The sequence below is a fragment of the Aythya ferina genome (assembly GCF_964211825.1).
Source record: "Aythya ferina genome assembly, chromosome: 8".
In the NCBI taxonomy this organism is placed as follows: domain Eukaryota; kingdom Metazoa; phylum Chordata; class Aves; order Anseriformes; family Anatidae; genus Aythya; species Aythya ferina.
In genome coordinates this window covers 28,324,915-28,349,094 of record NC_140304.1, presented here as the reverse complement: position 1 = coordinate 28,349,094, position 24,180 = coordinate 28,324,915, and the positions used below count along the sequence as shown (strand labels likewise).

Here is a 24,180-nt window from a genome sequence, read left to right as displayed (position 1 = left end):
GGCAGCCACGCTCGCCTTGGTTGGGAGAGTTGTTGTGTGACTTTCCACGGGGAAACGCACACGGGCAGCCTGTTGTAGGGCAGCATCTTGGGGTTGGAGGTGTTGTAAGACCACCAGGGATCCCATTTCATCCCTTTGAGCCCCCCTTTGCGCGATGCTTCCCCGGCATCACCGGGAGCATCCTTTTGGGGCCGAGCGGAGCGTGCCTCCCCCTACAGGTCCCCAAAACCCCCCGAGCGGCCCCTATGGGGTAGGGCAGCCCCTGGAAGGGTCCCCACGGCCCCGTGCCGAGGTGGCGGCCGCCGAGCCGCCGGCTTTTTGTCTCGGGCATCTTGCGGGGGCCGGGCAGATGGCGTTCACCTGCTCGGGACCGGCCCTCTCCCCCTCGCCTTTGGTGTCGGGGAATAATAACAGACAGCTGCCGGCAGGAAAATAGGCTTAAGCAAATGGGATATTTGGGCATTCAAAGCGCCTGACAAGAACGGGAGGACGGCCGGAGTATTTGCATTCATTTCGCCCCTTTCCCCGTGGCGGGAGATAAAGCACCAAGTCTTTAGGGGTGTTTTGTGGGGCCGTCCTGGTTCGAGACGGGGCTGACCCAGGGCACCGAAGCTCCCGGCTGTGGCAGGGGCTGGGCCGGGCCGAGGTGGGGCAGTTTTCAGCTAAACCACACCAAAAATGGGGTCTGGTGAGGAGGGCAGAGAGTTTTGGGTGAGGGTTGGGTGCCCTTCCTGCCCCAAACACGGGGCCGGCCCCGCGCATCGCTTGGTGCCTGGCTAAGAGCACCGCAAGCAGCAGCTGGGATTACGGGATAAAACCCACTAGTTGGAATGGAAAGCAGCAAAAAATATATATATATATTTATTTATTTCCCAAATGCACCCTCGAGGCACGTTACAGTGCACTGCCTGCCCTACATGCCCGGCGACATCCCCCTTAGCCATCGGTGAGCCCCATTAAACCCCAGAGCAGTGGGGCGGCCTTCTCCTAACGCCGTGGATCCTTTTTTTTTTTTTTTTATTATTTTGTCTTTTTAAATCAGATTACCAATGTAAATCTAGCTCGCCTCGAAACCCCTTCCAGAATTCACTTGGCAATTTCGAACTCCAGCAAGGCAGGAAAACCAGAAGCGGCGACGGAGACAGGCGCTGTCAAACAGAAGCCCGGCTGCCGAAGCCAGCAGGCTCCTGATTGGGGAAAAAAAAAAAAAAGAAAAAAGAAAAAAACAACAAAAATTAAAGCTGCATCGCGTGCTTTCAGTTTATTAATGTTTACATAGCATCAGAGCTGCGTGGCGCTTCCCAAACAAGGTCTGCTCCACGTCTTGATGGGCTCAGAGCCGTAGCCTGTCCTCAAAGCAGCCGGCCCCAAAGCTTCGCTCTTTCTCCCCAAATGCTGGCGTGGCTCGTGCCCAGGCTGGGAGCAGCTGGGGGGGCTTTCCTTAAAATTTATCCTTGATTTGTGCTTGGCAGAGGTGGGAGAAGTCGCTCTGGGGAGCGTGGAGGCCGGTTTTTGGGGCACGGGTGAGCATGTGGCTGCGGCCCCAAACTCCGTCGAGTCGCTGCCAGCAGCGCTGCTCCCCTTTCATTGTAAAAAATAAGAAGCTGGGGGGGGAAACCAAATAAAAAAATGGATCCGTGAGCTTTGGGCAAAGCTTGCGGAGGTGCCTCGGGCCCAAATCCACGGGGAAGCAGGAGGAGACGCGGAGCTGAGCACCCCCGGCACGGGCGGCACCCTGGACGGGCGGCAGATGAATAGTCCGGAGCGATTGCGTTATCTAATGAAAATTGGAGAGAGAATTCTTTGCTCTAACTTTTTTGGCAGGTGGGCCCTGAGATGGGTCGTATCGATCGCTGGAAAAGCGCCTGGCGTGCCTGCCGCTGGAATGATTGGAGGGGAACTCACCCTAATTAATACCTGCGTAGTGAGAGCGCCTTCCAGGCTCCTTGCGGGGCAGCGGGGAGGCTCCCCAAACCTCTCCGCGTGGAGATGGGGTGCTGGGGACGGTGCTGGGGCTGGAGCAGCTTCAACCCGAGAGATTTGGGGGCAGCAAAGCTTTGCCAGGACTTAGGGACCCGCACTGAACTTCCCCAAAGTTTCCCTCTGCACCGAGCCCGGCTGCGTTCATCCCGCCTTACCCCTCCTGCTTTCATCATCCCCTCCCCTCCTTTATTTATTTTTTTAATTTTTTTTTTTTTTTTCCCCTTCTTCTCCCCTTTAATTCGGCTGCCGCGAAATTCTGCGGCCCTGCCAAGTTCTTTCCTCGGGATATATTTAGCTAAAGCCAGATCAGCAGAGAGCGATGTGTGTTTGCGTAAGGATGTTTGTAAATGTTAGCAGCAACACTGTCAGGATCGCGGAGCAGATGTCCGCGCGATGCTACCAGGAGCCTTATTTACAAACTTGTAAATGACTGAAGGGGGTTTCCTTCCCGGGGATAAGGGGGCCGCCTACTTAAGAGATTAAAATCCTATTGTTTTGTGGCTGAAGCCGCTCTGGTGGAGCTGCTGTCTCAGATTATCCTTTACAAGGGGGAAAAAAATAAAAGAAAAAAGCTCCGTATTTGCTTGAAACACCGTTGAATGTTTTGCCTTTTTTTTGTTTTTTTCCCCTCCTTTCTAAAGCTCAGCCTTCAGATGTGAAGGTGCAGGCTGCCACTTTCCTTCTGTGCTCCCTCTCCAGCTCTTCCCCTGCTCTCAGGTGATGCTTTTAAAGTCGTGCAGGAAGGTCCCGAGGCGTAATTCAGCCCAACCTGCCCTCGCCAGGGCAGCACGTGCCGGGGGAGCGCCACAGCCCGGCCCCTGCGCAGCCGAGGGTTTGAGCGATGCGGGAAGGGAAAGCCAAGAGTAAATCGTGCAGCTCCTGGTTTTGCTTTTAGGGGTTTTTAGGCGTTCCTCCGAGGAGGCAGCAACCTGTTGTGGAGCTCTGGGTAAAGGCAGGACCAAGAAAACCCCTTCATCCAGAGAGCCTGCGCACGGGGAGGCTGGCACCTCGCTCCCGGAGCTCTTCCTTTCCTTTTCTCTCTTTTTCTTTTCCCCTGGGGATGTGCTGGGGTGATGCAGGGAGCTTTCAGGAGCTTTGAAAGCAGCTCTGGGGGCACGGGAGGATGCCCACCTCCAGCTTTGAGCTTGGCCTTGAGGCAGCGAGGCGAGGTGGGGACGTGCCGGGCGCCAGCCCCGTGCCACGCTCGGCGTGCGGCCGCCCCCCAGCGCTAATCAGGTTACGGGGAGGTGTGGGAGTGCCCTGTTATTAAATTTAAAGCCTCACCGCAGAAGATGAAGGCAGCTTTAATGAGATGAAAAGGCTTAACCGGAGTCCGATTTAATTCGGTAGTACCTGTTTATGCAGCCTGCTTAAGTCCTGGCCTGCACGCCCGGTTCTTTCTCAGGCTGCAGTGCCCGTGCTGCTGGCAAACAACAAATAACAGCGGACAGGTAGGGACCAGCTCCGTCCTCACCATCTCTGCGAGCTCGTGGCAGAGAGGTGGGCTCCTGCCAGGGCTGATAAAGGACACACGGAGCAAAGCTGCTCCAAACTTGGGCTTCTCGTGCAACTTCTCGCATGCCGCACACCTTGAGGGTGCCAATCCTGCTGCAGGGCCCGTCCTGGAGCTTGTGCTGCTCCCTCTGCAAGGTGCAAGGTGCAGCTGGAGACCTCCGTGCTGCTCTTCCAGCCCTCGTGGAGAGGAAAAGGGGGGCAGAAAGCTCCCGTGCCAGCAGTGTGAGCTCTCAGCTGGCCGCAGCACCTCTCCAGCTCCGTGCTGTCAGCTCCCTGCACTGCCCACCTCGTGCCTCAGCCCCTCTGCTGGCTTGCTGCAGAGCAGCCGGTGCTCGCGGCGCTTCCCAGGAAGGAAATGTCCTCTCTGAAGCCTCTTGGCGTCTTGCACCGGGGTTTTGAGGTTGTTTGCAAAAAAAAAACACAACAAAGAGGGGTTGGTGAGAGCCAGCCCCTGAAAGCTGCATGCACGGCACCACCCCAAGCGTGCACGGGAGGAACCAGCTCCCGCTGAGCAGCAGGGCGAGTGCTGCCGGGCAGAGCTGGGACCTCGGCACCGCGGGGAGCAGGGAGCCCGGCTGCAGGGACAGAGAGGACACGGGCTTGTGGCGAGCTGAGGCACGGAGCAGAGCGGAGCCAACCTGCGTCAGGTCTCGGAGAGCGGCCCTGAACCCCTCCAGCCGCGGTGGTGACGCATGGGAAGATGCTGATCGCAGGTTGAATCAGCCCGGGGGGGGGGCAGGAAACCACCGCTGCCGGCGCCGGGAGGGGCTCGCGCAACGCCCGCTGCTGCCCAGCCCCGGGGCCCAGCAAAGAGCTCAGCTCTCAGCTGGAGAAAATGCACAAAGCCTCGATCCTCGTCCCGCTGGGACATGTCCCTTCCGTCCCTGCCGTGGCACGGAGGAGCGGAGGCGAGTTGCCATCAGCCCGGTGACACCGAGGTGCCGCGGGGCAGCCCGGGGCAGGGGAGCCAGGGCACGCGGCGCGGCCGCGCCGGCCTCTGCCCTTCCGCCCCTACAGGCAATTAGTAGGGTTGAATAACCCGGCTTCTTCTGACGGATTAGGTTAAGAAAATAAGGCTGTTTTAATAGCCCTTTTACGTCCCGGATAGATTGGAGCTGGAAAAACTCACCGAGATTTAAAGCTTTCTGCCCCCAGGCTCCGCGCTCTGGCGCTAAGCGCGCACCGATCTCACCCGGCGCCTCCGATGGCACCCTAATTTTGGGAGAGCCATGTCCTGCCTCCGCTCCCTGCCTCTCCAGACAAGATGTGCTCACACTCCCCGGCCACAGCACGTCCTTCTGGCCTCCCCTAAACCTCCCGCAGGTGGCAAACCCCACAGAAAGGCTCCCGGCGTGGTGACCGTCACCTCCCTGCCACCACCACATCCCCGTCGGGGCTGGCACGGCCCCGCTGCGGCGCGGGGCATCGCTGCCTCTTGGCAGCACATCCTGCAAGGTGGTGCTGAGTGCCCCGGCCAGCGGGGTTCCTGGCAGCGGGGCCAAGCCACGCGTCTCGTCCTTTTTTTCCATCTTTTTTTCCCCCGTAACCCCGTGTCGGTGGGCCTGCGTGAGCGGCCTCCTCCGGATAATTTAAGCCTCCAGCTCCTGGCTGTGTTGTTTTGTCCAATTCCGATCGCCTCCTGACCTACATCATTCTTTATTTGCAGAGCTATACTCGCAGGCAGCAGTAATAAATCAATTAATGACTCTGATGAATCGCTTAATGGCTGACAAAATAACACTGCAGTCAACAGCTTGGATCTCTCCGGCAGTACCAGAAGACGCTGGTTGACTCAGGGTAGGGAGACGAAACAGAGACTGTTAGCTCAATTAGTGCAATTAGTGCGCGATTTAAGGGCTTAGACGGCATCTGCCGGCGCACCGAGGCGCTGTGTTAACCGAGCGCCTGGCTTCGGAGGCGCAGCGCCGCGATCCACAGCGCCAGCGTGCTGCTCACCTCCAAAAAACAGGGAGAAGAACCTCAAGGGGGAGAAGAACCTGGGCTGGGGTGTGCGCCCTCGGGTTTGGGGCACGCGTTTTTGGGGTTAAGAGGGTTTGTTCCTGGTGCTCGCACTGCCCCGGCGCATCCCGCGCTGCGCAGGGCTCCGAAAGGTGCCTCGGCGCTCACCTTGGCGGCGGCGATGGGGAGGGGAAAAAGAAAAGAAAAAAAAAAAAAAGAAGTAAAAAACGTCACTTCGCAGCCTTGTAAATCATTCATCAAGGGCTGACCAATTTGGCTCCCATCCTACAATATGCTCAGGGCACTTGCGGGTTTTTAATTATTGAGCCCTGCCAAGCGCCACATGTGCGCGGCGCGCTCAGCCCGCGTTGAGGCGGCGGGCGCGGAGGTGAGGTTTGGGGGTGTTGATGGCGGAAAAAAAAAAAAAAAAAAAGGTTCTGTGGTTTTGTGGAAAAATGTGCATTTGCTTAAAGATTTTCTTTGGCTGCGGCGCCCTCCTCCCCCTACTCCCTGTTGCAGAGGGAGGAGGAGCGCAGCAGACTTTGGTTCAACACAAAGGCAGAAAAAAAAGCTCAGATTTGGTGGTTTAGCGGACCGAGGCGCTTTTTTGCACCAAAAAGGGTGCAAAAAAGCACCAGAAAGGGGCTTTCTGGCCGCTCTGCTCCCTCCGCGTGCCAACCCTGACCCCGCTGTCGCCCCGCTCCCGTGGCTGCGATCCCAAAGCCGGGCCCCGCACCGTGCCGGCGGCAGCCCCCGGGTGGGCTCGCGGCGCAGGGGGGACCCGTCTTGCCGCGGGAGATTCCCCGGCAAGGGATTATGGTGTGCTGGAAATCTCGTGAAACCATAAAATATCACCTTGGCAGCTTTACGGCGCCGCGCGCCGCCTTTGGAGAGCGGCGTTTTGCGTGATCGAGGGTTTAATAAAGGAAATTCCAAATGGGCTCGCTGCAGTCGGGGGCTCGCTCTCCTCTATTTCTGCGCTAAGAGCATTCATCTGCTTTGCAGAGAAACTGCAATATGCTCATGGCCTCGGATTAAGATTGGGTTTTACTTTTATAGCTGACCCACTTGGGGGGGACGGGAGGGGGGGGAGAACTGGGTTCACTCCCTCTCCTTTCTATTTTTGCTGCCGTCTGAAGTATAAAAAGAGCCTGGAATGGGTAGGCTGATTTTCCCTGCCAGGCCTTTTTTTTATTAACTGCAGAAGCGCTCAGATCTGGCCCTCTCCGCTGCTTTTGCGGGGAAGGCTGCTCGGGATGCCCCGCTCTCCCAGCCCCTTGTGGGGTGGTTGTTTCACAGAAGGCTTTTTTTGGGGGAGATTCGGCCCCTGCTGTCCTCTAGGACGCTTCCAGGGGTGGGCACAGCAGCAGCTGGCACAGCGCAGTCATCTCCATCCCACCTTGGTCATGGTGTGTGCCTGGAGCTGGCCCCGCTGCCGGTGGGACTCGGGGTTTGGCACGGCCATGGTGGCTGAGTTTGGGTTCAAACCGAGCTCGGGATTTCCTCGGGGTGATGTTTTTTACCCCCATCCTCCTGGGCGCTTCCTCAGCGCCGTGCCCGCGGGGCCGGGAGGGTGCCCTTTGTTCCGGGGCTGGTCCCCCGGCCAGAAATCCTCCTTTGTGCATCGCTGTTCGTGGCGGAGAGGCAGTAAATATCAATCCAGTCGCTAAGCAGGGCTGGCTGGGCAACCCAACGCCGTCCCCTTCCCCTTCTCGTGGCGAAGCCGCTCGTGCCCGCGCCGGGGCTGGTGGCAGGGAGGCGTGAGCCAGGGTTTGGTGGGATTTCTGTGACAAAAACCCCTGGCGGCGGTGGTGGGGAAGCAGGGGAAGCGTCTTTGGAGGCCAGAAGCGAAGCGAGAAGGGTGCGTGGGGGGAGGTGGGCTCCGAGAAGCGTTTAAAAAGCCTTAAAATAGCTCCTGGCTGGCGTGACGCGCTAGGTGAGGCTCCTGGGTGGCTGCTCAGACAAACAAATGAGCCCCGGGGCCATCCCTGCTTTTCGCACGGCCATCTTCTCCGGGGCTGAGCTGGTGTAGGATCGGGTGAGCGTGGCGAGAGTGGGTGAGCTCCGCTCCCAAACCCGGCCACCAAAACGGCCCCGAGCATCCTCTGCTCCTGGCTCCGGCCTCGAGCGATGCTGCGGGGACCGTGCCGATCGACCCAGCGCGGCGCGGCCGGGGAGGGGGGACGGCTTTTTGTATTATCATCTCCTCCTGAACTCCGACTCGAAACCAACGTGTCTGTCCTGGTTTTGTTCCCCGCAGAGCGCAGCTGCCGCCCCGAGTCCCGTGCTTGGAAACATTCCCCCGAACGACGGGATGCCCGGGGGCCCCATCCCGCCAGGTTTCTTCCAGGTAGGCTGCCGCTCCTCCCGGCGCCCGCGTCGACGGGGCGCTCGGGTCTGCTCGCGCCTCGCTGCCAGCGCTCGGGTTTTGTCCCCGAGGGGACCCCGGCCAAGCAGCATGCCCACCCAGCTGACCCGTTGGGGAATAACCCGTGGTCTGCCCTCCTCCCACCTTCGCTTTCTGGTTTCCGTGGCCCCAAAGCGGTTTTGTTTCTCGCTTGCAGAGGTTTCTGTGTATTTGCAATCGATGTTTTTCCAAAGCTGCTTGTTTTGTGTTTGGGTTGAGATTGTATTTGTTCTTTGGTCCTAACAGACGCGCGTAATTGAAAACATTCTGGATTTTGATTCCTGAAACTTTTTCCCCCTCTGGTTAACCACTTGATTTTTTCCAAATGCAATCACTGAAAGCATTAACAAATGCTGGCGTGGGCTGTGGCTGCAGGCAGAAGCGGATTCGATCCAAGCGCACGGCCCCGAATGCCATGGAGGCACCTTGTAAGACAATCCCTAGCCGAGTCCCCAAAGTTGCCTTGCGCGTTCCCTCTCCCACGCTGAGCTCTGAGTGAAGACAGGGGGACGTATGACTGAGTGCTGCTAGCGGAGAGGGCTTCAGCAAGCGCTTGGAAAAGAAGTTTTCAAAGCCTTAATCCTTTTTATTTTAATTTCTTTGGGATCTCTCTTCATGGCTGATGCGCACTGGGTCGTAGCGACGCAGGCTGGCAGTGCGTTCAAGTCTTCCTTCTTGAGGAAGAAGCACTTGTTCGTGTAACAAATGGGATAGCGGTTGGAAGGGATATTTGTTTTGGCAAGCTGCTTTTTGTTTTTTTTTTTATCTGGGTTTGCGATTTGTGTATGGGAGAAACTCTTGGGCAGCGGGCTCGTGATTTCTGGTGGCGGTACCGGAGCGCGGTATCGCACCCGCTGCGTGCGCGGGGCCAGGGAAGGAGAAGGGGATTGCTTCTGGTTTTAGAGAGAGCCCGTTTCCTGAACAGGCGTGTGACAGAACGCGGGTAGCCGATGGTGGTGGGTAACCCTAAAACCCCAGCCCGATCTTGGAGCAGCGCCCTGCGACGCGGGGTGAAGCCAGCAGAAGAGATGCTATCTCGCAGGTCATAGCTGCTGCCAGCAATTCCAGTGCCAAGTTGCTACTTCCAACAAATGTGTTTCCAAAAGTCCTGATCTCATCCCGTTGCAAAGATGACTGTCCTCTCAGGCTCCCACTTCGCACAGCTCTGCGAGGGTTGCAAAATTGGCAAGGAGTTAGGGCACGGCTTCAAAAGCCGGGCTTGGATTTCGCCGAGAGGGGAAGGTGAGGGAGAGAAGCTGCGATGCCCCAGACACGCTGCTCATGCTCGGGTCTTGACACTTCTCCTTGACACCCTCCAAGGCCTCTTCTCCCTCCCCCCGCTTTCCTTTTTGGCTTTTTGTAGCTTTTTGGCACTGAGGGGTCTGATTCAGGAGCAGAGAACCCATCCCAGATCTCCGGCTGCAGCCGGACCAGGAGCTGCCCTGCCCCTTTGGGGCCGGGGTGCCCCGACGCAGCCCCTCTCTCTCAGGATCTTTGCTGGGGAGCTTCCCTAAAAAACAGCAGAAATAAGGGGCCATGTGCGGAGCTGCCGCCCACCCCTGGAGCTGCAGGAGGAGAGGGAGGGAGGGAGGGAGGGAGTGTGGTCGCTGCTCTTGGCTTAGGTGAGGAGGAGGAGGAGGAGGAGGGCCGGGCGCCGATGCATATGGATCGCATGTGACGTCTCGAGAGACTGCCTTTCCTGAAAGCCCTCCAACATCTGGTTTCTCCTCCCAGCCCCGGGGAAAGAGGGGAGGAGGGGAGAAGAAAAATCCCACCTTTTAACACAGTCAGAACATCACCCCCCCGAAAGCCCGGCTGATTTATTGCGAGCCTTCAGCTCCTTCCAGCGTCAGGACGTGCTGGAGCCCAGCTCTTGCAGAGGTGTGCTGGAGCCTCTGCATCGAGCTGCCTGCAGCTCAGGGTTAATTTCTTATCTCTGAAGGAAATAAAAAAAGTGCTGAACTTCAGAGGGCAAAACCAAAAAGGTCACAGGAGGTGCAGAGGACTGAGGCAGTTGGGGTTTTTTTCCCCGACCCTTTATGTGCCAGCCCCGGGGGTGGGCGAGGTTTCCAGCAGGACCACCCCGTGAGCCCACCTCCATACTGGGGGGACTGGAGGACGGAGGGAGCATCGGGGGACACCAGCTCCTCTCCAGCAGCACCGGGCTGGCTGCGCAGAGCTGCCTGCACCCTTCTGCTCCGTGCCGCAGCCACCCGGAGGGCTCAGGTTGCCTGAGGACAGCAGGCGTGGGCGTCCTGGGACGGGGACAGCTCCTGGCCTGGCACCGCGGTGGCACCAGGCCAGGAGCTGGGGTGGCAGCGGCAGCAAACCAAGGTTGTTCGGCGCTGGCTGCGGAAACCCTGCGCTGCCTCCCTGGGGGGCACGGGGAGCAGCCCCGTGGGCTCAGATGGCAAAGGGAAGGAGCGAGGAGGAGCTCGAGCACGAGCTTGGAGGAGCAGGGACGCGCTGGCGAGGCGAGAGGAGGAGGCCGGGCTGCAGCACCCGCCTGCAGCTGCTGGCTTGCAGGCAGAGAGCCTTCCCCGTGCTGGAGCTCAGCAGCGACCTTTAGGCTGGGGGCCAAGGGAAATGCAGCCCTCGGCGTCTCCCCAAACCCCGTGCCCAACAGGAAAGGAGAGGCCCTGGGCACCTTTTGGCTGCCTGGGCTTTGCGTGGTGCCAGCAGGCTGCAGCGCCCGGCGTCGGGCTGCGCTCCCCACAAGCGGTGGCCCGGTTCACGGCTAGCGTGGGTAGGTGCTTGTATTTAAATCCGTCTCTTTGTCCCTTTAAGACGAGCAAACAAACCCTTCTCTCATCCTCCTAAAGGTCATCGAAGTCATTTCTGCTTTTGTTTTGAAAGCTGAATTGATGCCCGCTCGCAGAGCCCTGGTGTTTGCCTCCTCTGCTCCAGCACTGGGGAAGGGGAGTGCCAGGGAGAGGCGGAAGGGAAAATTACAAATTAGAGGCTGGTGGTACAAAATCCTTCCCCCGTAGTAAATAACGGGGGTGTGGGAGGTTGGGGGCTGCTTGTCCCAGCCCCCCCCCCGTGGCTGCTGCGCCTCCTCTCCCAAACGCACGCTCCCCGCCTGGCTCTGTACCGCTGGCTCTGATGAAATGGAAAGTTGCACATAAATCAATGTCTGTGGCCGTGTTAGCTATGCATCAGCAGCTAGCCTGCGAGATGCACCAAAACAAAGCGCCGGCCGCTCGCTGTTCCTACACTGCCCCCTAATGCAGAGAAAGCCTCCGGAGCCGGGGAGGACAGGGGCTTCCAGCCCGGGGGCAGCCCCTCTCCCAGCCAGGGGGGCATTGCTGGGGGGGTGAGCCTCCTGGGAGCCCTGCCCCTGCCTGATTTTGGGAGACGGGAGGCAAAGGAGCAGAACCAAGGGCACCCCGCTCACAATCACAGCCCGGAGCAGGGACCCGCGTGGCCGCAGGATTGGGGTGTGCGGCTCAAGTGGCTCCTCCTGGGCATGCCTCAATTTGCAGCCCTCTCCACGATCCCTTCCTTCGGCTGGCTTCATGAGCTCCCCACGGGATGGGACCAGTCTCTGAGCATCCCACTGCCCGCGCTGCGTAACCCCACAAGCAGCCAGGAACCCCACACCGTCGGCTTTCCTGGTCCCGCCAGGGCTTCTTTTGTAGGGGAAGGTTTCTCCTAGGCAAGATTGGAAGGAACATGGCTTACGAGAGAGAGCAGGGCTGGAGGGAAGAAAAAGCAAGTGTCGGAGAAAGTTTTTTTTTTGCTTTTTTTCTGGAAGTTTAGCAGGATGCCCGAGGCTTTTGTACCGAATGTCTGGAGCATATGGTGGGATTTGCAGTCAACTTTCTCTCGGGTGCTCCATCCAGATGGAGGTGACTGTTCTTGGCTTCGGCTGACACGGGTTTGTTTCCTGAAGAGCTTGTGTTTAACATATTCCTTCAAACCAGAGCTCTGCACTCGGGAGCCCCAGCTGCAGGCGAGGCAGATCTCCTGCCCACGGCTCCGTTCCCGGCTGCTGGCGAGCTTGGCCGTGCCGCGGTCTCAGTGCTCACAGGAAGGTGCAATTGGGTCTTCAGGCAGCACCTCCTGCCTTCCTGGCGTTGCTGCCCTCTCCTTTATAACCTGGAGGTGACCTGGTGTTGTCCAGCCCCGTCCTGGTGGGCTCCAGGCACTGCCTTGCTGCACAGTAAAAGACATCTGGCGTAGCGGAGCGTTTTGGCTTTGTGCTGGGCTCGGGGGTGTTGCAGCAGGCTCAGAGAGGCTCTGAAATTCAGATGTCAGGAAAGACGGGGAGGAGAGCTCTGTGGGGCACAGAACTTCCAGGAACGGGAAACTTATTCGGCTGTGAGCTGTGTCCTCCTGCGAGCTCGCAGCTGCCTGGGTTTGGCCCGTTGTCAGAGGGTTGGCGAGCTCCTCCAGCACCCGGTGCCTGCTGAGTCCTTCTGCACCCTCGGGCTGCGGTGTGAGGAGGTGTTACGGGGCTGGCAGGGCAGGAGGACACTGGCTAGCTGGTTATTTCTCTTCAGGCTCCTGGAGGTGCACGCTAGGGCTCTGAAACCTTCCCCGAAGGCTGGGCTGGCGTGGCTGAAAGCACCGGAGGAGCCTGTGGAGCTGGAGGAGCCAGCAGGAGCCCCAGGGCACTGCACGGTGGCCGTGGTCCTCCAAGGGCTGCAGCTCCCGTGCACAGGGAGCCCAGAGCATCTCCCCTGCACTATTGCTTAGGGAGATTCGCTTGTTTACATGTCACAACACCTCCCTCTCCCTTCACGAGAACAAAGCTCCAGCTTCTTCCCCCGTAAACTCAGGCACTTCTCTAATTAATGCCCGTTTCGTTTAGTTTGGTAGTTTCTAATGGTGAAACCGGTAGGGCAGAGGCAGGTATGCTAAAATGCAAGACGCCTTCCTGTTGCTGCCTCTAAACTGTTGGCATCTCGTTGCGTTGCTGCTTTGCCTTCTTCTACCATTCTTCATTGTTCTGCCACCCCCAGAGGTACTTGAGAATGTTTTTAAATATAAAAACTCCCCCATTAGCTGAAAGTATGTAGCCCGTAAAACATGATCCATTTGTGGTGAATTACTCTCGGAACATAAATTGACACATACAGAACTCCGATCGCTGGTGCAATTTTCCATGTTTAATATTTTACAAGAAGTTTGAGGAGTTGAGCTCATGAAAGACGGAGTGGAAATAACGTGATCGCATGGAAACTCCTGCTGCAAGGCAGCGGCGGCAGCAAACCTCTGCCAGCCGGGCGGCCAGATTTGTCTTTTAAAGCCTCTGTAGTAAAGAGGGCAAAAAAAAAAAAAATGAAGCAGAGAGGAGGTAGACAGGAAGGCTGGGGTTCTTCTAATGCTGGTTTAAGTGGTCGGTTGGTTGTGGGGATTTTTGGAGGTGAGGAGCCACGTCCAGGGCCTCCTCCTTGGGGCCTGGGAGAGGCGTGGAGGAGGAGGAGGGTGCGTGGGCCCGGCCTCCTCCTGCGGCAGCGCCGCTTAATGACTGCTAAACACACATTTTTAACCAAAAAAAAAAAAAAAAAAAAGAGTCGTCCCGTTGGTTGGAGCCCACATGTCGTCTCTGCAAAACATTTGTCTCCAGCGCTGCGGTCCGTCAAGATCGTCTCCTGCTTGTAATGAGGGGAGCCCGCTGGAGGAAAAGCAAGCAGGCGTTCCCGGCCGAAACGCCATCTGCACATGGTTTCGGCGATAGAGAACCGCCGATGGCCGCCTCCAGAGGCTCGGCGTTCCTCACCAGGAGCACACGGCGCTGGGCAGCCCTGCCATGAACAGGGGGCCCGGCCCCGCGACAGGAAGGAGGCGGCATTTTGGGTGTGCTGCTCTGTGCCCCTGGGAGGATGAAAGCACACCTCCTCCTCCTCATTGCCTCAGAGGAATTCCTTCCAAATTGCCCTAAATTTCTGAAAGCAGGGCAGCCCCAGGCCCAGCCTGGTAGGCCTAAAATGGCCGCGGGCCTCCTGCCTCAGGGCACAGGCCCCATGCACGGGGCAGGATGGTGCCCTGGGTGTAACGCCTCACAGCAGCCCCGACATCGCCTCACAGCAGCCCCAACAACATCGGACCCTCTCCAGCTCCAAATACCGGGGCTGGGAGCAGGGAAAGCAAGCGGCAGAGAAAGTCTTGTGAGCAGCACGGCTCCATTTCCACGGCCGCCAGAGCCGGGTGGCTGGTTGGAGTCTGTTTGGCTCCATCTCCCCGCGTTCACAGTTTGCAAAAAAAAAAAAAGAAAAACCCACCACACACACACACACACACACACACACACATACAACCCTCTTACTTTATTTACATTGCACTCAAGTTTCCGCGGTACAAAAGATTTGCAGGTGCAAATATGTCCTGCCTTCATTAACTTCCCCTCCCTTTTTAATTTATGTGATTTCAATTTTCCTTCCCTGTACTGTTAATTAGGGGACCCTCTAATCAGTACCATTATCACAGTGGTATTCATGTTTAGGAAAGCTGCTAAACAAATGCTTGCAAAATTGCTAAATGGCTAATTAATGTCTGTTAATTAAGAAAATTGCTCATGGTAACAAACCATGCCATTGCTGGCAGCAGCTAGAAGGCGAACACTTGTTGAAATTAGTAACGAGGCAGGTAGAGAACATCTGCTCCTGCGCCTTTCCTGGAGTGTGTAGTCGCTTCGCATAACGTACTTACCGAGCTTATTTGCTTTCTGTACCAATTACACGTTCTTTGACTCAAAAATACTTTTTTTTTTAATTATTTTTTTCCTTACGTTAACATGCACTGGTATGTCCTCGCACCGAGCTCGCAGTTCCTCCGAGCAAACTTTTCATTTTGTGCTTTCAAGAGAAATTAAAAAAAAAAAAAAAAAAAAAAGTGGGCGTTCAACCCCAAAATGTCAGCAACTGCTGCATTGCAGTGCTCGAAACCTACACCAACTAATCTTTCCTTTTTTTCCCCTAGACGGCCTTAGTAGCGTTTTACCCGAAAGACATTTTCCTTGCACCATTAGGCAACCCACCTCGAGGAGGGATGGTGCATCCGCAAAGGGGAACGTAAAGGGCCCTCCAGCACGCCGCGGACCCTCGGGTGGCAAACCCTGGGAGGTGCTTCCAGCTGTCAGGATGTGGGAGGAGAGAGGAGAAACTGTTTTTTTCTTTTTGGTTTGGGGGTGTTTTTTTGGTTTTGGTTTTTGTTTTTGGATTTCCCCCCAGCCTCTCTGACCCTCTCCTGCGTATTTTTCTTGCTCGTTGCACGCCCTTGCGAAGTGTTTCCCTGTGTGTTTATCATTGCAGACCTGGTTGAACTACTGGACCGTTGACTGTAACGTGGCTGCTGTGCTTTGACAGATGTTCTGAATTTTTTTTTTTTGCATATATCATTATTCATTGTTCAGTTACAAATGAGTAGAAACTCAACTAAAAGGAGAGAAAAAAAAAAAAAAAACATTAAAAAAATTGGCAAACTGCCTTCCCGACAAAACAGCTCCACCCGTGAATCCTTTTTAGCTCTTTCTGCGCTTTCATGTGCTAATCTATAACCTCCTTCTACTGTCTGACCTCACAGGGACCGCCTGGTTCACAGCCCTCGCCACACGCACAGCCTCCACCCCACAACCCTAACAGCATGATGGGACCCCACAGTCAGGTAACGACACTAGCGATGGGTAGGGCTGTGAATCGGGACGCGCTCTCCATTTTGCTCTGCAAGGGCGCTGGGAGCGGGCACCCGCTGCCCCCAGCTCCGCCGTGGGATGTTGCTTTCCTCCCAGTTTCTGATTGTTTTTGCTGGGTGTGCAGGTGACAGTGGACTGAGAAGTCACTCGTGGGTATCAGATTGTTTTGCCTTCCCCAGGTAGCCTGAGAAATGTAGCTGGATGTGGGATTTTAAGCTTCTGTTGGTAGCAGCAGTTGTAAAACAGTAGCTTAAGTCTTCTTTTTTTCGATGAGTAGCATTGGGGATTTTTTTTTTTTTGTGTGTGTGTGCGTGTCTGTATGTGCTTATTTCCCACCTTTTTTTTTTTTTATTTAATATTTTTATATATGTATTTAAACACGGTATCTAACACTCAGGGTTTCCCGTGCACTAATTATAACAGCCTCACAGAGTATTGCCGAAGTATGTCAAATGCTCTCGAACAATAAACCGACAGAAAACCTTAAATAAACGGACTCCGAACACTTTTTTTTTTTTTTTTTTTCCTTTTTCAACTCAACTTTTTTAAAGAAGGATTTCTCCAGAATAATAATAATAATAAAAAAAAAAAATAAAGCGTGTGAAGTCTAACCGGCGTGTGTGGGGCACGTGCTGTCCCCCGGCGGTGTGTCGCTGACCTGGGTTTTGTGTCATTGCAGCCTTTCATGTCACCGCGCTACGCAGGAGGTCCCCGGCCCCCCATCAGGATGGGAAACCAGGTACTGTGCTCCCGACCCCGCTCCCCGGCTGGATTTTCCCTGCCATCCCAGCAAATCGAAGCCGTGGAGATAATCCTGCTGCCGGGCTCACCGCCTCGGCTGCGGGGTCAAGCGGGGCAGGTCGCTCCTGGATTTTGGGGCTGGGTTTATCCTCTTATCCCATCGAGGCGGCAGTAACCCAACCACGGGGCACTTGGCATTACAGTGAAATTAAAGGAAACACGCAGATCCTTTGGGTAGCAGAGGTAATTTAGGAAAAACTGTCTCGGGAGCTTGTTTTGTGCTAACACTTCTCCCAGGCACAAGGAGAAGTCACGGACCTGGACAGGGACAGGCGCTGCCTCCCGGCCCCCCCAGCTCTGCTGGTGGAGGCAGAGCTGCTGCTGTTCCCAGTGCTTGTTTTCTTAGGTCCTACCCAAACTTCTCCCTAAAGTTGTGTCTTCATCCCACCTCGCACTGCACGGACACATCCAGCGTGCTTGCAAGCAGGGACCGGGCACGGTTCGTGTAGCAGCGTGGTGCAGGGGCTCCAGGGCTCCCAGCCTTTGCTTTTCCCTGTAAAGTTAATTACAAAGATCCCGTTTTTTCCCCAAACACCACATATAAAACCCAGGTTTGCGCATAGCCAGAGCTCGGTGAGGTTACGGTCACAGCCAGAGGGGCAATAAATAAACGGGAATAAAGAGGAAAGCAGAAAAGTCAGGGAGCAGACATCTCAATACCCGCCACTGCAACAGCCCTGGGTTATCTTTCTCCCCTTTATCTGCTCGGAGCAGCACGTGGAAGGCAGCCTTTGGACTTTAAAAAGTGTGTGGCTTTGGGGAGGGGGGACAGCCAGGGCCGAAAACACAGGAGCAGATGTCCCCTGAGCGTTTGGGGACAAACCTGAACCGTCACCCTCTTGCAGATGTGGCGTTGGCACATCGCTGGCAAATCCATCCCTGCTCCTGGTGGGATTTGGCCGTGGTGCCAGCCCCTGCCCTGCACAGCCCCCTCCTAAATCACAGAGGGGGCTGCGGGCAGGCAGGGGGGAGAGGAGGAAATTCTGGCATCTGGTTCAGGTTTTTAGGAGGTGTTTGCAAAGGGAACCGGGAGCGGTGCCAGGAGCTGGGGGGATGCAGCGGGTTGCGGCTCTTTGGGACGGGAGGGGTGATGGGCCCCAAATAACCCCCTGTGGCCTCGGGAACTGGAGAACCTTGACCCAAATCTCTGCCTGGGCAGTGTTTTCGCAGTTTATTTGTTGTTTCATCCGTCCCCACCTTGTTTTCCCAGCCTCCGGGGGCCGTTCCTGGTACACAGCCGTTGCTGCCCAATTCGATGGATCCCACGCGACAGCAAGGTAAACCCTCAGAGGGGGATTTGAGCGTCTCCCCCGTTTTGTTACCTGTTCATTCGGGGCCCGGAGTCGCCCTTCTCCCCCCTAACGTGTTTTCTTTCCTCCCGCAGGGCACCCGAACATGGGCGGCCCCATGCAAAGGATGAATCCTCCGCGAGGGATGGGCCCCATGGGTCCCGGTCCGCAGGTAACCTCGGCAGCACCAAAGAGCCTCGCGCAGCTCTGCCAACACCAACCACCATCTCCACGGCCCCCGGGGGCTGGGAGGGCTGGGAGATTTCCCCCTTCCATCCCCCCATTAGTGTTAATGCATTTTACATTAGTCCTGCAGCTGGAAATCCCTCCTTTTAACGTTAGCGAGGTCTTCAGGGCTGCACGTCCTCATTAAGGGGATTGCAGCCCCCCTCTTGCCCTTCAGCCGAAGGGGATGCCACTTAGCACCGAGCCCCAGCAGCCTCTGAGTGCATTATGCAGCGTGCCTGGGAAATAGTTCTGACCCTAACAGCAGGAAAGGGGAAGGATGCTTACATTAAAAATAAATAAATAAACACAAATGGAAAGGTACCTTCAGCAAGGAAATAGCCCTTCCCTTTGCTGGCTTCTCCTCCTCCTGCCCTGATCTGCAGACTGCTTGAGCTCTCCTCTTTTCCAGTCATTTCTTATTCAGAAGTTTTTTTTGGAGGGGCAAAAGGGGGGAGAGGTTGGTGCAGAGGAACTCCTCAGCCTAGGAGGAAAGGTGGGTTAAGGGGGGCAGATTTCACCTGCGACTTGGGCAGCCCCTTGGCACTCGCACCCCAGCAGTGCCTCTTCTCTTTCCCTGCACTTCAGAGAAGTTGGGTCACCTTCTGGCCTTTCCAGAGATGTTTCAGAAGCTCTGCTCCTGTCCCAGGCACTTAAGCTCACTCAAACTCTAACACTCGTGTGCCGTGGGGGTCAGGGTGCCTGCACTGGTGGTAGCTACCCGGGTGGTTTTCTGTGGATTCCACAAATCTTACAGCTCCCTGCGCTCTCACTGCACCCAGCCCCGGCTCAAAGAGCTGCTCAGACAAAATCAGAGTTTCCTCTTACACTGCAATAATCCCAAATCCTGCTCAGCTGCTCGAGGAAGGGGAGGCAGGGTGGGGAGAACCAGCCCAAGGAGGAGCGAACTCTCAAATTAAGCAGATCTGGGTTAATATATTCTGCCTTTCTGTTGATTCATTTTCCGAAGTGGATTTGCATGCTGCTCTGTTGACTCACTTCTGTTTGTTCCTTCGGAGAGCCTTCAAAAACAGATTACCACATTTCGGTTGTAGGTTTATCCTCTCTGCATTGTCGCCTACGTCGAGTTTTTAGCGCGAGGATCAGAGTCTGTCAGGAGACGGGCGCGTGTGCTCGGGTTTTGTTTTGTTTTTCCCCTCGAGACTGTTGAGAGAAAGCGAGCGTAGCGTAAAGAGAGTCGTAAAGAGAGTCGTGTGGTTCCCTAACACAAGCCTGGGAAGGGAGGAGAGCCCAGCTTCACGTCCACCCAGCCTAGGACAGCGATAAAACCCCTCACACATCACCTCCCGGACAAACCCGTGCCCTGACAGCACCGCGGTGCCAGCCATGCGGGACCTGCCGCTCCCTCGCAACGCTCCCTGTGTGGAAGATGGCAAAAAGAAAAAAAAAAAAAAAACACACAAAAAAATGGCATTTGGTAGCGCGGCCGGCGCCAAGGGGAGCGTGCCGGGAGAGCTGCAGGCGCTGGCAGCGTGCGGCCGGGAGGCTGCTGGCTTCCCACTCGCAGAGCTTGCTGCGAAGCTTGGAAGCCGCGGCTGAGCGCTGCGTGGGATGGCGGCAGGGCTGGGAGCCGGGAGGAGCTGTGAAATCCTCGGAGCTTTATTTTTGACTCCGCCGCTCCCTGTGTACGTACATTACAGGGAGCTTTTTAGAAGCGTGCCCTTCCCTCCGAGAAGCGCGACTGCGGCGCCGGCTGCCTGCCTCCCCAATCTGGCGCTGCCTTCCCGAAACGGCGCGCTCGTGCGAGGGCTGCTGGAAAACATTGAACCCAAACCAGCAGCCCGCAGCTCCTTGCCCTTTTTATTTTTGTGAAGTGTTGCAGCGGGACCTTCCCCAACCTCAGCTACAAGTTACTGCGCATCCAGCACCCAGCCAGGCCGTGCCGGGGTCCTGCCAACTTACGAACCATCCGTGAATCGCCTCTTACAACCCATCTCCGCTGCTTTTCCCCTTTAACAGCCACACTTTGAGCTCTGCGAGGCCCCGCTCGTTGATGCCAGGATCAGATTTGCCAGAGCCTCTATTAAAAGGTTTTGTAGCTCTCTGGCTGGCCCGGCATCCAGGTCGCTCGGCGCAGCTGCGCTCCCTCCCCACCCTCCTTGAGCATCTTTCAGATGGCTTCGTTTGCCTCCCTTTCAGCTCCAATTAAACATGCTGAGCTTTTTTTTTTTAACAAGGGGTTTGATGCTGCTATTCAGCGTAAATGGCTGGAATTTTGATCAATTAAGGCCTTGCTGGTAATTTGTTTGGGGAAACCCTTGCCTGCCTCCTCAAAACAAACTTTGTAGATGCCCGCAGCAGAGCAGCGCGTAAATCCGGGGAAAAGTCAACGGTGCTGAAGCAGGAGCTTGAAATTTGGCTTGGAGGGCTTGGGGGGCTGCGGACTAAGGAGCATCCAGCAGTCCCCCTCTGCTACCTGGGTGTTTTTGTTCTCTGAAGGGCAGAAATGCTGCCAAAAACGATGTGTCGCGGGGTGATTGACCCCGACGGAGGTGCGTTGAGGTCGATGGATGTGAGCGGAGCTTTGGGGTGTTGGGGGCACCCTGCTCCTGGGGGAAACCTCAGCCCAGGCAGCCAGCGAGCACCGCAGCTTCTTCCCACCCCGACACCTTCCTCATCTTCCTCCTCCTCCTCCTCCTCCTCCTGCAGCCTCCCGGCGCTGCAGGGCACGGGGACTGCAGCACTCAGCTTTTCTCCCCAGCCCGTGTCCAGGCTGATCCTGCTTTAAAAAAAAAAAAAAAAAGAGTTACAGAAAATGAAAAACTACGTTTGGGAACAGGCTTGCTTAGTGGGGGAAGGCGGCGGCGCAGCTCTCCCAGCAGCAGCACCACGACCTAAATCAGGCAGCAGCGCGGCGCCCAGAGGGCAGGGAGCAGAGCGCGAACCAAATGGAGCGCGGCATTGGGGGATTCCTGTTCCTCCAGTGCCTTGGGCTGGGCTTTGTGCTGGATCTGTGCTTACCAGATTAAGGGCGCTGATCTGAGGCTCCCCGGCCCCGCTGGAGGCCGAGCGGGGCGAGAGATAAGCCGGGAGGGGAGCCCCGAGGGGCTGGGGGCTCGGGGGGCTCCCCGTGGCTGCAGACTGGCTGCGGGGGGTTTCAGCAGAGCCGTGCAGCCGGGGGAAAACAAACCCTGCTGCGTGCACTGCCTGGGAGCAGAGGAGCCTTGCCTCGCTTCGGGTTTATTTTTAAATTTCTTTTATTTTCACGTTTTGGCTAGTCGCCCCTGCGTCCACATTTCTCAGCCCGTAATTTTCCTCGGTGCTCGTTTCCGCGAACTAACCCTCTCGTTCTGTTGTTTGTTTGTGTCTTCTTTTTTTTTTTTTCTTTCCCTTCTCTTTTCCTCTCCGCTTTCCCTTCTCGTTATGGTAGACTGATCCTTGGTTATCGTTGCAGAACTATGGCAGCGGCATGAGACCTCCGCCCAACTCGTTAGGCCCTGGCATGCCCGGAATTAACATGTAAGCCCCCGGCCCCACGCTGGGCACACGTGGCCGTGCCCTTTTGGTACCCGGGGCTCTACCCGGCCCCCCCCCGTGGCACGCAGGGCGATGGATGAAAGCAGAACTTTTGTTTTTTTCTGTTTCCTTTTGTCTGCAGGGGGCCGGGAGCTGGCAGACCATGGCCCAACCCCAGCAGTGCTAACTCAGTGAGTATGCCCCGTCCTCCTACCTAAACAACAGCGGGGCTGCTCGGGAAGCGCCCCAAAAAAACGGGGCGTCCAGCCTAGGGCTCGCTGGGTGCTTGGAGGAGCCTCCTCCTGGCCCTGGCGGGGCTCGGGTGTCCCGGAGCCTGCAGCTGTGTTGCTCCACGGCTGGTTTCCCGGTGCCTAAACCCCGCTCTTCTCTCCGTGTAGATCCCATACTCTTCTTCATCGCCTGGTACATACGTGGTGAGTCCGCCGCCGCTGGGTGGAGGTGGTGCACGTGGGGCAGCGGGCGGATTTGGGGCCGGGAGGGCTTTAGGAAGCAGGGGGCAGCGGGGGATATTCCCTCTGCTTGCTCAGATCCCCCCGTTGTTGGTGCTGGGGGGAAACCAGAAGGCTTCAGAGCCGTGCTCAGCTCTGGGGGTGCCGTGTCGGGGGCGCGGGTGGGACAGGGCTGCGGAGCGGTGCCGGCACAGCTCACCCCAGCTCCATCTCTCCTCAGGGTCCTCCCGGCGGCGGCGGTCCTCCGGGGACACCCATCATGCCCAGCCCCGCAGGTAGGAGCCCAAACCCCATCCCCAAAGCCAGCCCTGCCTCCCCCGGCCGGGTTTTTGGGGGGGGGCTCGGTGCCACAGCTGCAGGGGAGGAGCTGCGGCGCAGGCTGCGGCTGCTCCTTCTCCTTCTGCATTTTGATGAGAAGCCCTGACCTACATTTCAGGCTGGGTCCTAACAAAACACCCCCGGCGCTTCCCTGCCCCGCTGTGCCCTGTCCCCTCGCAGCCGGGGCACCTCGCTGCCACCAGGCTCCCTCCCACCCCACCCGCCCGATATTTCGGGATATTCCTCTCTGCTTACACAGGTTCAGTGGGACTGGGGCTCGGGGAGGTTTCGGGGTGTGGAGCGACACACGGCCACGAATTTCTGCCCCGCGCACCCCCTGACAAGCCAGCCCCACGGTTCCCGGTTAGAAGTTGAATTATTTTTCACAGTTGAATTTCCGTGATTAAAAACTTTGTGGATCTTCATTAAATACAAATTAGCCAGAAAATGGTGGTACTTAGAGGGAATTTTAGGTGATAAAATACAAAAGAATGAGTTCAAGTGGCATGAGTTTGTTTTAATTAAGAAATGAATTAATCACCCGACTTACTGGGCTTCACTGTTCCACAGATTCAACAAATTCAAGTGACAACATCTACACAATGATTAATCCAGTACCGCCCGCAGGCAGCCGATCGAATGTAAGTCTGCTTTCTAATAATTTACATATCAGATACCATAACAAATCATAATTAACTTCATCAGTTGAGAGCAAAGCAGTTTAATTGATTTCAGCCATTTGTTACAAAACAGAAATAAAACAAACCATCAAAAAGCGATTAACTCTTTGGCGACTTTGTTCGGTTTTTGTGCTTACCGCGAGGGCGGCCGTGGCAGCTGCACACCCCACGAGCCTGCGGGTTTTAGGGCATGTGGGTGACTGCAGGCCTTGTTCTTTGGGCATTTGGAGACAGCCCTCAGTGCTGGCACGGTGTTTGGGTTTGCACACCATGATTTGGCCAAATATTATGGTCCCGAGCCCCGAGAGGTGTCCCGCAGCCCTGGGAGGTGGCCACATCCCTCCTCCAAGCCCAAATTGGACTGTGCTGCGGGGACGGGTCACCCAGAGCCACCGTGGCCACCCCAATGTTGCTTTTGGGCTGACGTGGGTGTTGTTTTCTCATCCGCAGTTCCCGATGGGCCCCGGCTCTGACGGCCCCATGGGCGGCATGGGCGGCATGGAGCCCCATCACATGAACGGATCCTTAGGTGAGCGCCGCCTCCGCGCCCCGCGAGCCCCCACAGCTTCCAGACCCCAGGGGAAAAGTGGAAGGGAGGAGCGGGGCAGGAGGGAGCCAGGGCTGCGGGTGCACCTTCAACAAGGCTTTTCTCCTTTTGTCCCCACGCCACAGGGTCAGGAGACATAGATGGACTTCCAAAAGTAAGTGAGCTGCTGGGCGGCTGCGTGAGCCCTCTTCTCTCACCGGGCCTCGGGTGGGGACGGGAGCGGGGCTGGTGGGGCCGTGTCCCTGCCCCGTGGTGCTCTGGGGGCGCGGGGACCTGCTCACCGCCTCCCCGCTTCGTCTTCTGCAGAATTCTCCAAACAACATAAGTGGCATTAGCAATCCCCCGGGCACTCCAAGAGACGACGGGGAGCTGGGAGGCAACTTTCTCCATTCCTTCCAAAACGACAATGTGAGTCCCCCGGGGATGGGCGCGACTGCCGCTGGGTGCCCGGCCGCAGGCTGTGCGCCGGGGAGGCCGAATCCCTCCCTCCTCCTTTCTCCCTTTCTCACCCAGGCTTTGCTCTTTGCAAGCTGCTCCGGGACGAAAGGCAGGGGAGGAAGGGAGACATTGGGTGGGTGTGGGTGGGTGCAGGCTTGGGTGCGCCCAGGGTGGCGAGACGCAGGGGGAACGGAGGTGAGGAGGACACCAAGAGGCTCCCATGGGATGGAGGCCAGCTGGGAAAAGCAGCTCAGCTCCCTGCCTCCTCCCTGGAGCTGCTTGGGTTCCTCCAAACCAATTCCCTCTTTACCAGCGCAGGTGAGGGCACCAGGCTCACCCCGAGCACCTCATGGCGGGCAGCCCGGTCGTGGCGCTGGCTCAGGCGCTGTGCCCGGGCCTCTCTCCTGCTTCCACCGTATTAGCATCGTGTAC

The 24,180-nt window shown here is 56.8% G+C and overlaps 1 protein-coding gene across 9 annotated transcripts in view; it reads left to right on the top strand.

Annotated features, from left to right (window-relative positions):
* The window catches only part of SSBP3 (single stranded DNA binding protein 3), a 46,016-nt gene that overhangs the window by 21,090 nt on the left and 746 nt on the right, over positions 1–24,180 (top strand). For 2 of the 9 annotated variants that reach the window (XM_084528483.1, XM_084528476.1), the window contains exons 5-17: positions 7,718–7,807; positions 15,395–15,475; positions 16,183–16,242; positions 17,515–17,581; positions 17,689–17,765; positions 21,234–21,298; positions 21,438–21,486; positions 21,694–21,729; positions 21,986–22,040; positions 22,654–22,724; positions 23,214–23,292; positions 23,436–23,464; positions 23,617–23,718. In XM_084528483.1, the coding sequence (XP_084384609.1) occupies positions 7,718–7,807; positions 15,395–15,475; positions 16,183–16,242; positions 17,515–17,581; positions 17,689–17,765; positions 21,234–21,298; positions 21,438–21,486; positions 21,694–21,729; positions 21,986–22,040; positions 22,654–22,724; positions 23,214–23,292; positions 23,436–23,464; positions 23,617–23,718 (861 nt within the window). Of the gene's footprint in view, positions 1–7,717; positions 7,808–15,394; positions 15,476–16,182; positions 16,243–17,514; positions 17,582–17,688; positions 17,766–21,209; positions 21,299–21,437; positions 21,487–21,693; positions 21,730–21,985; positions 22,041–22,653; positions 22,725–23,213; positions 23,293–23,435; positions 23,465–23,616; positions 23,719–24,180 lie in introns of all 9 variants that reach the window. The other 7 variants (XM_084528475.1, XM_084528478.1, XM_084528477.1 and 4 more) reach the window with 7 other exon arrangements.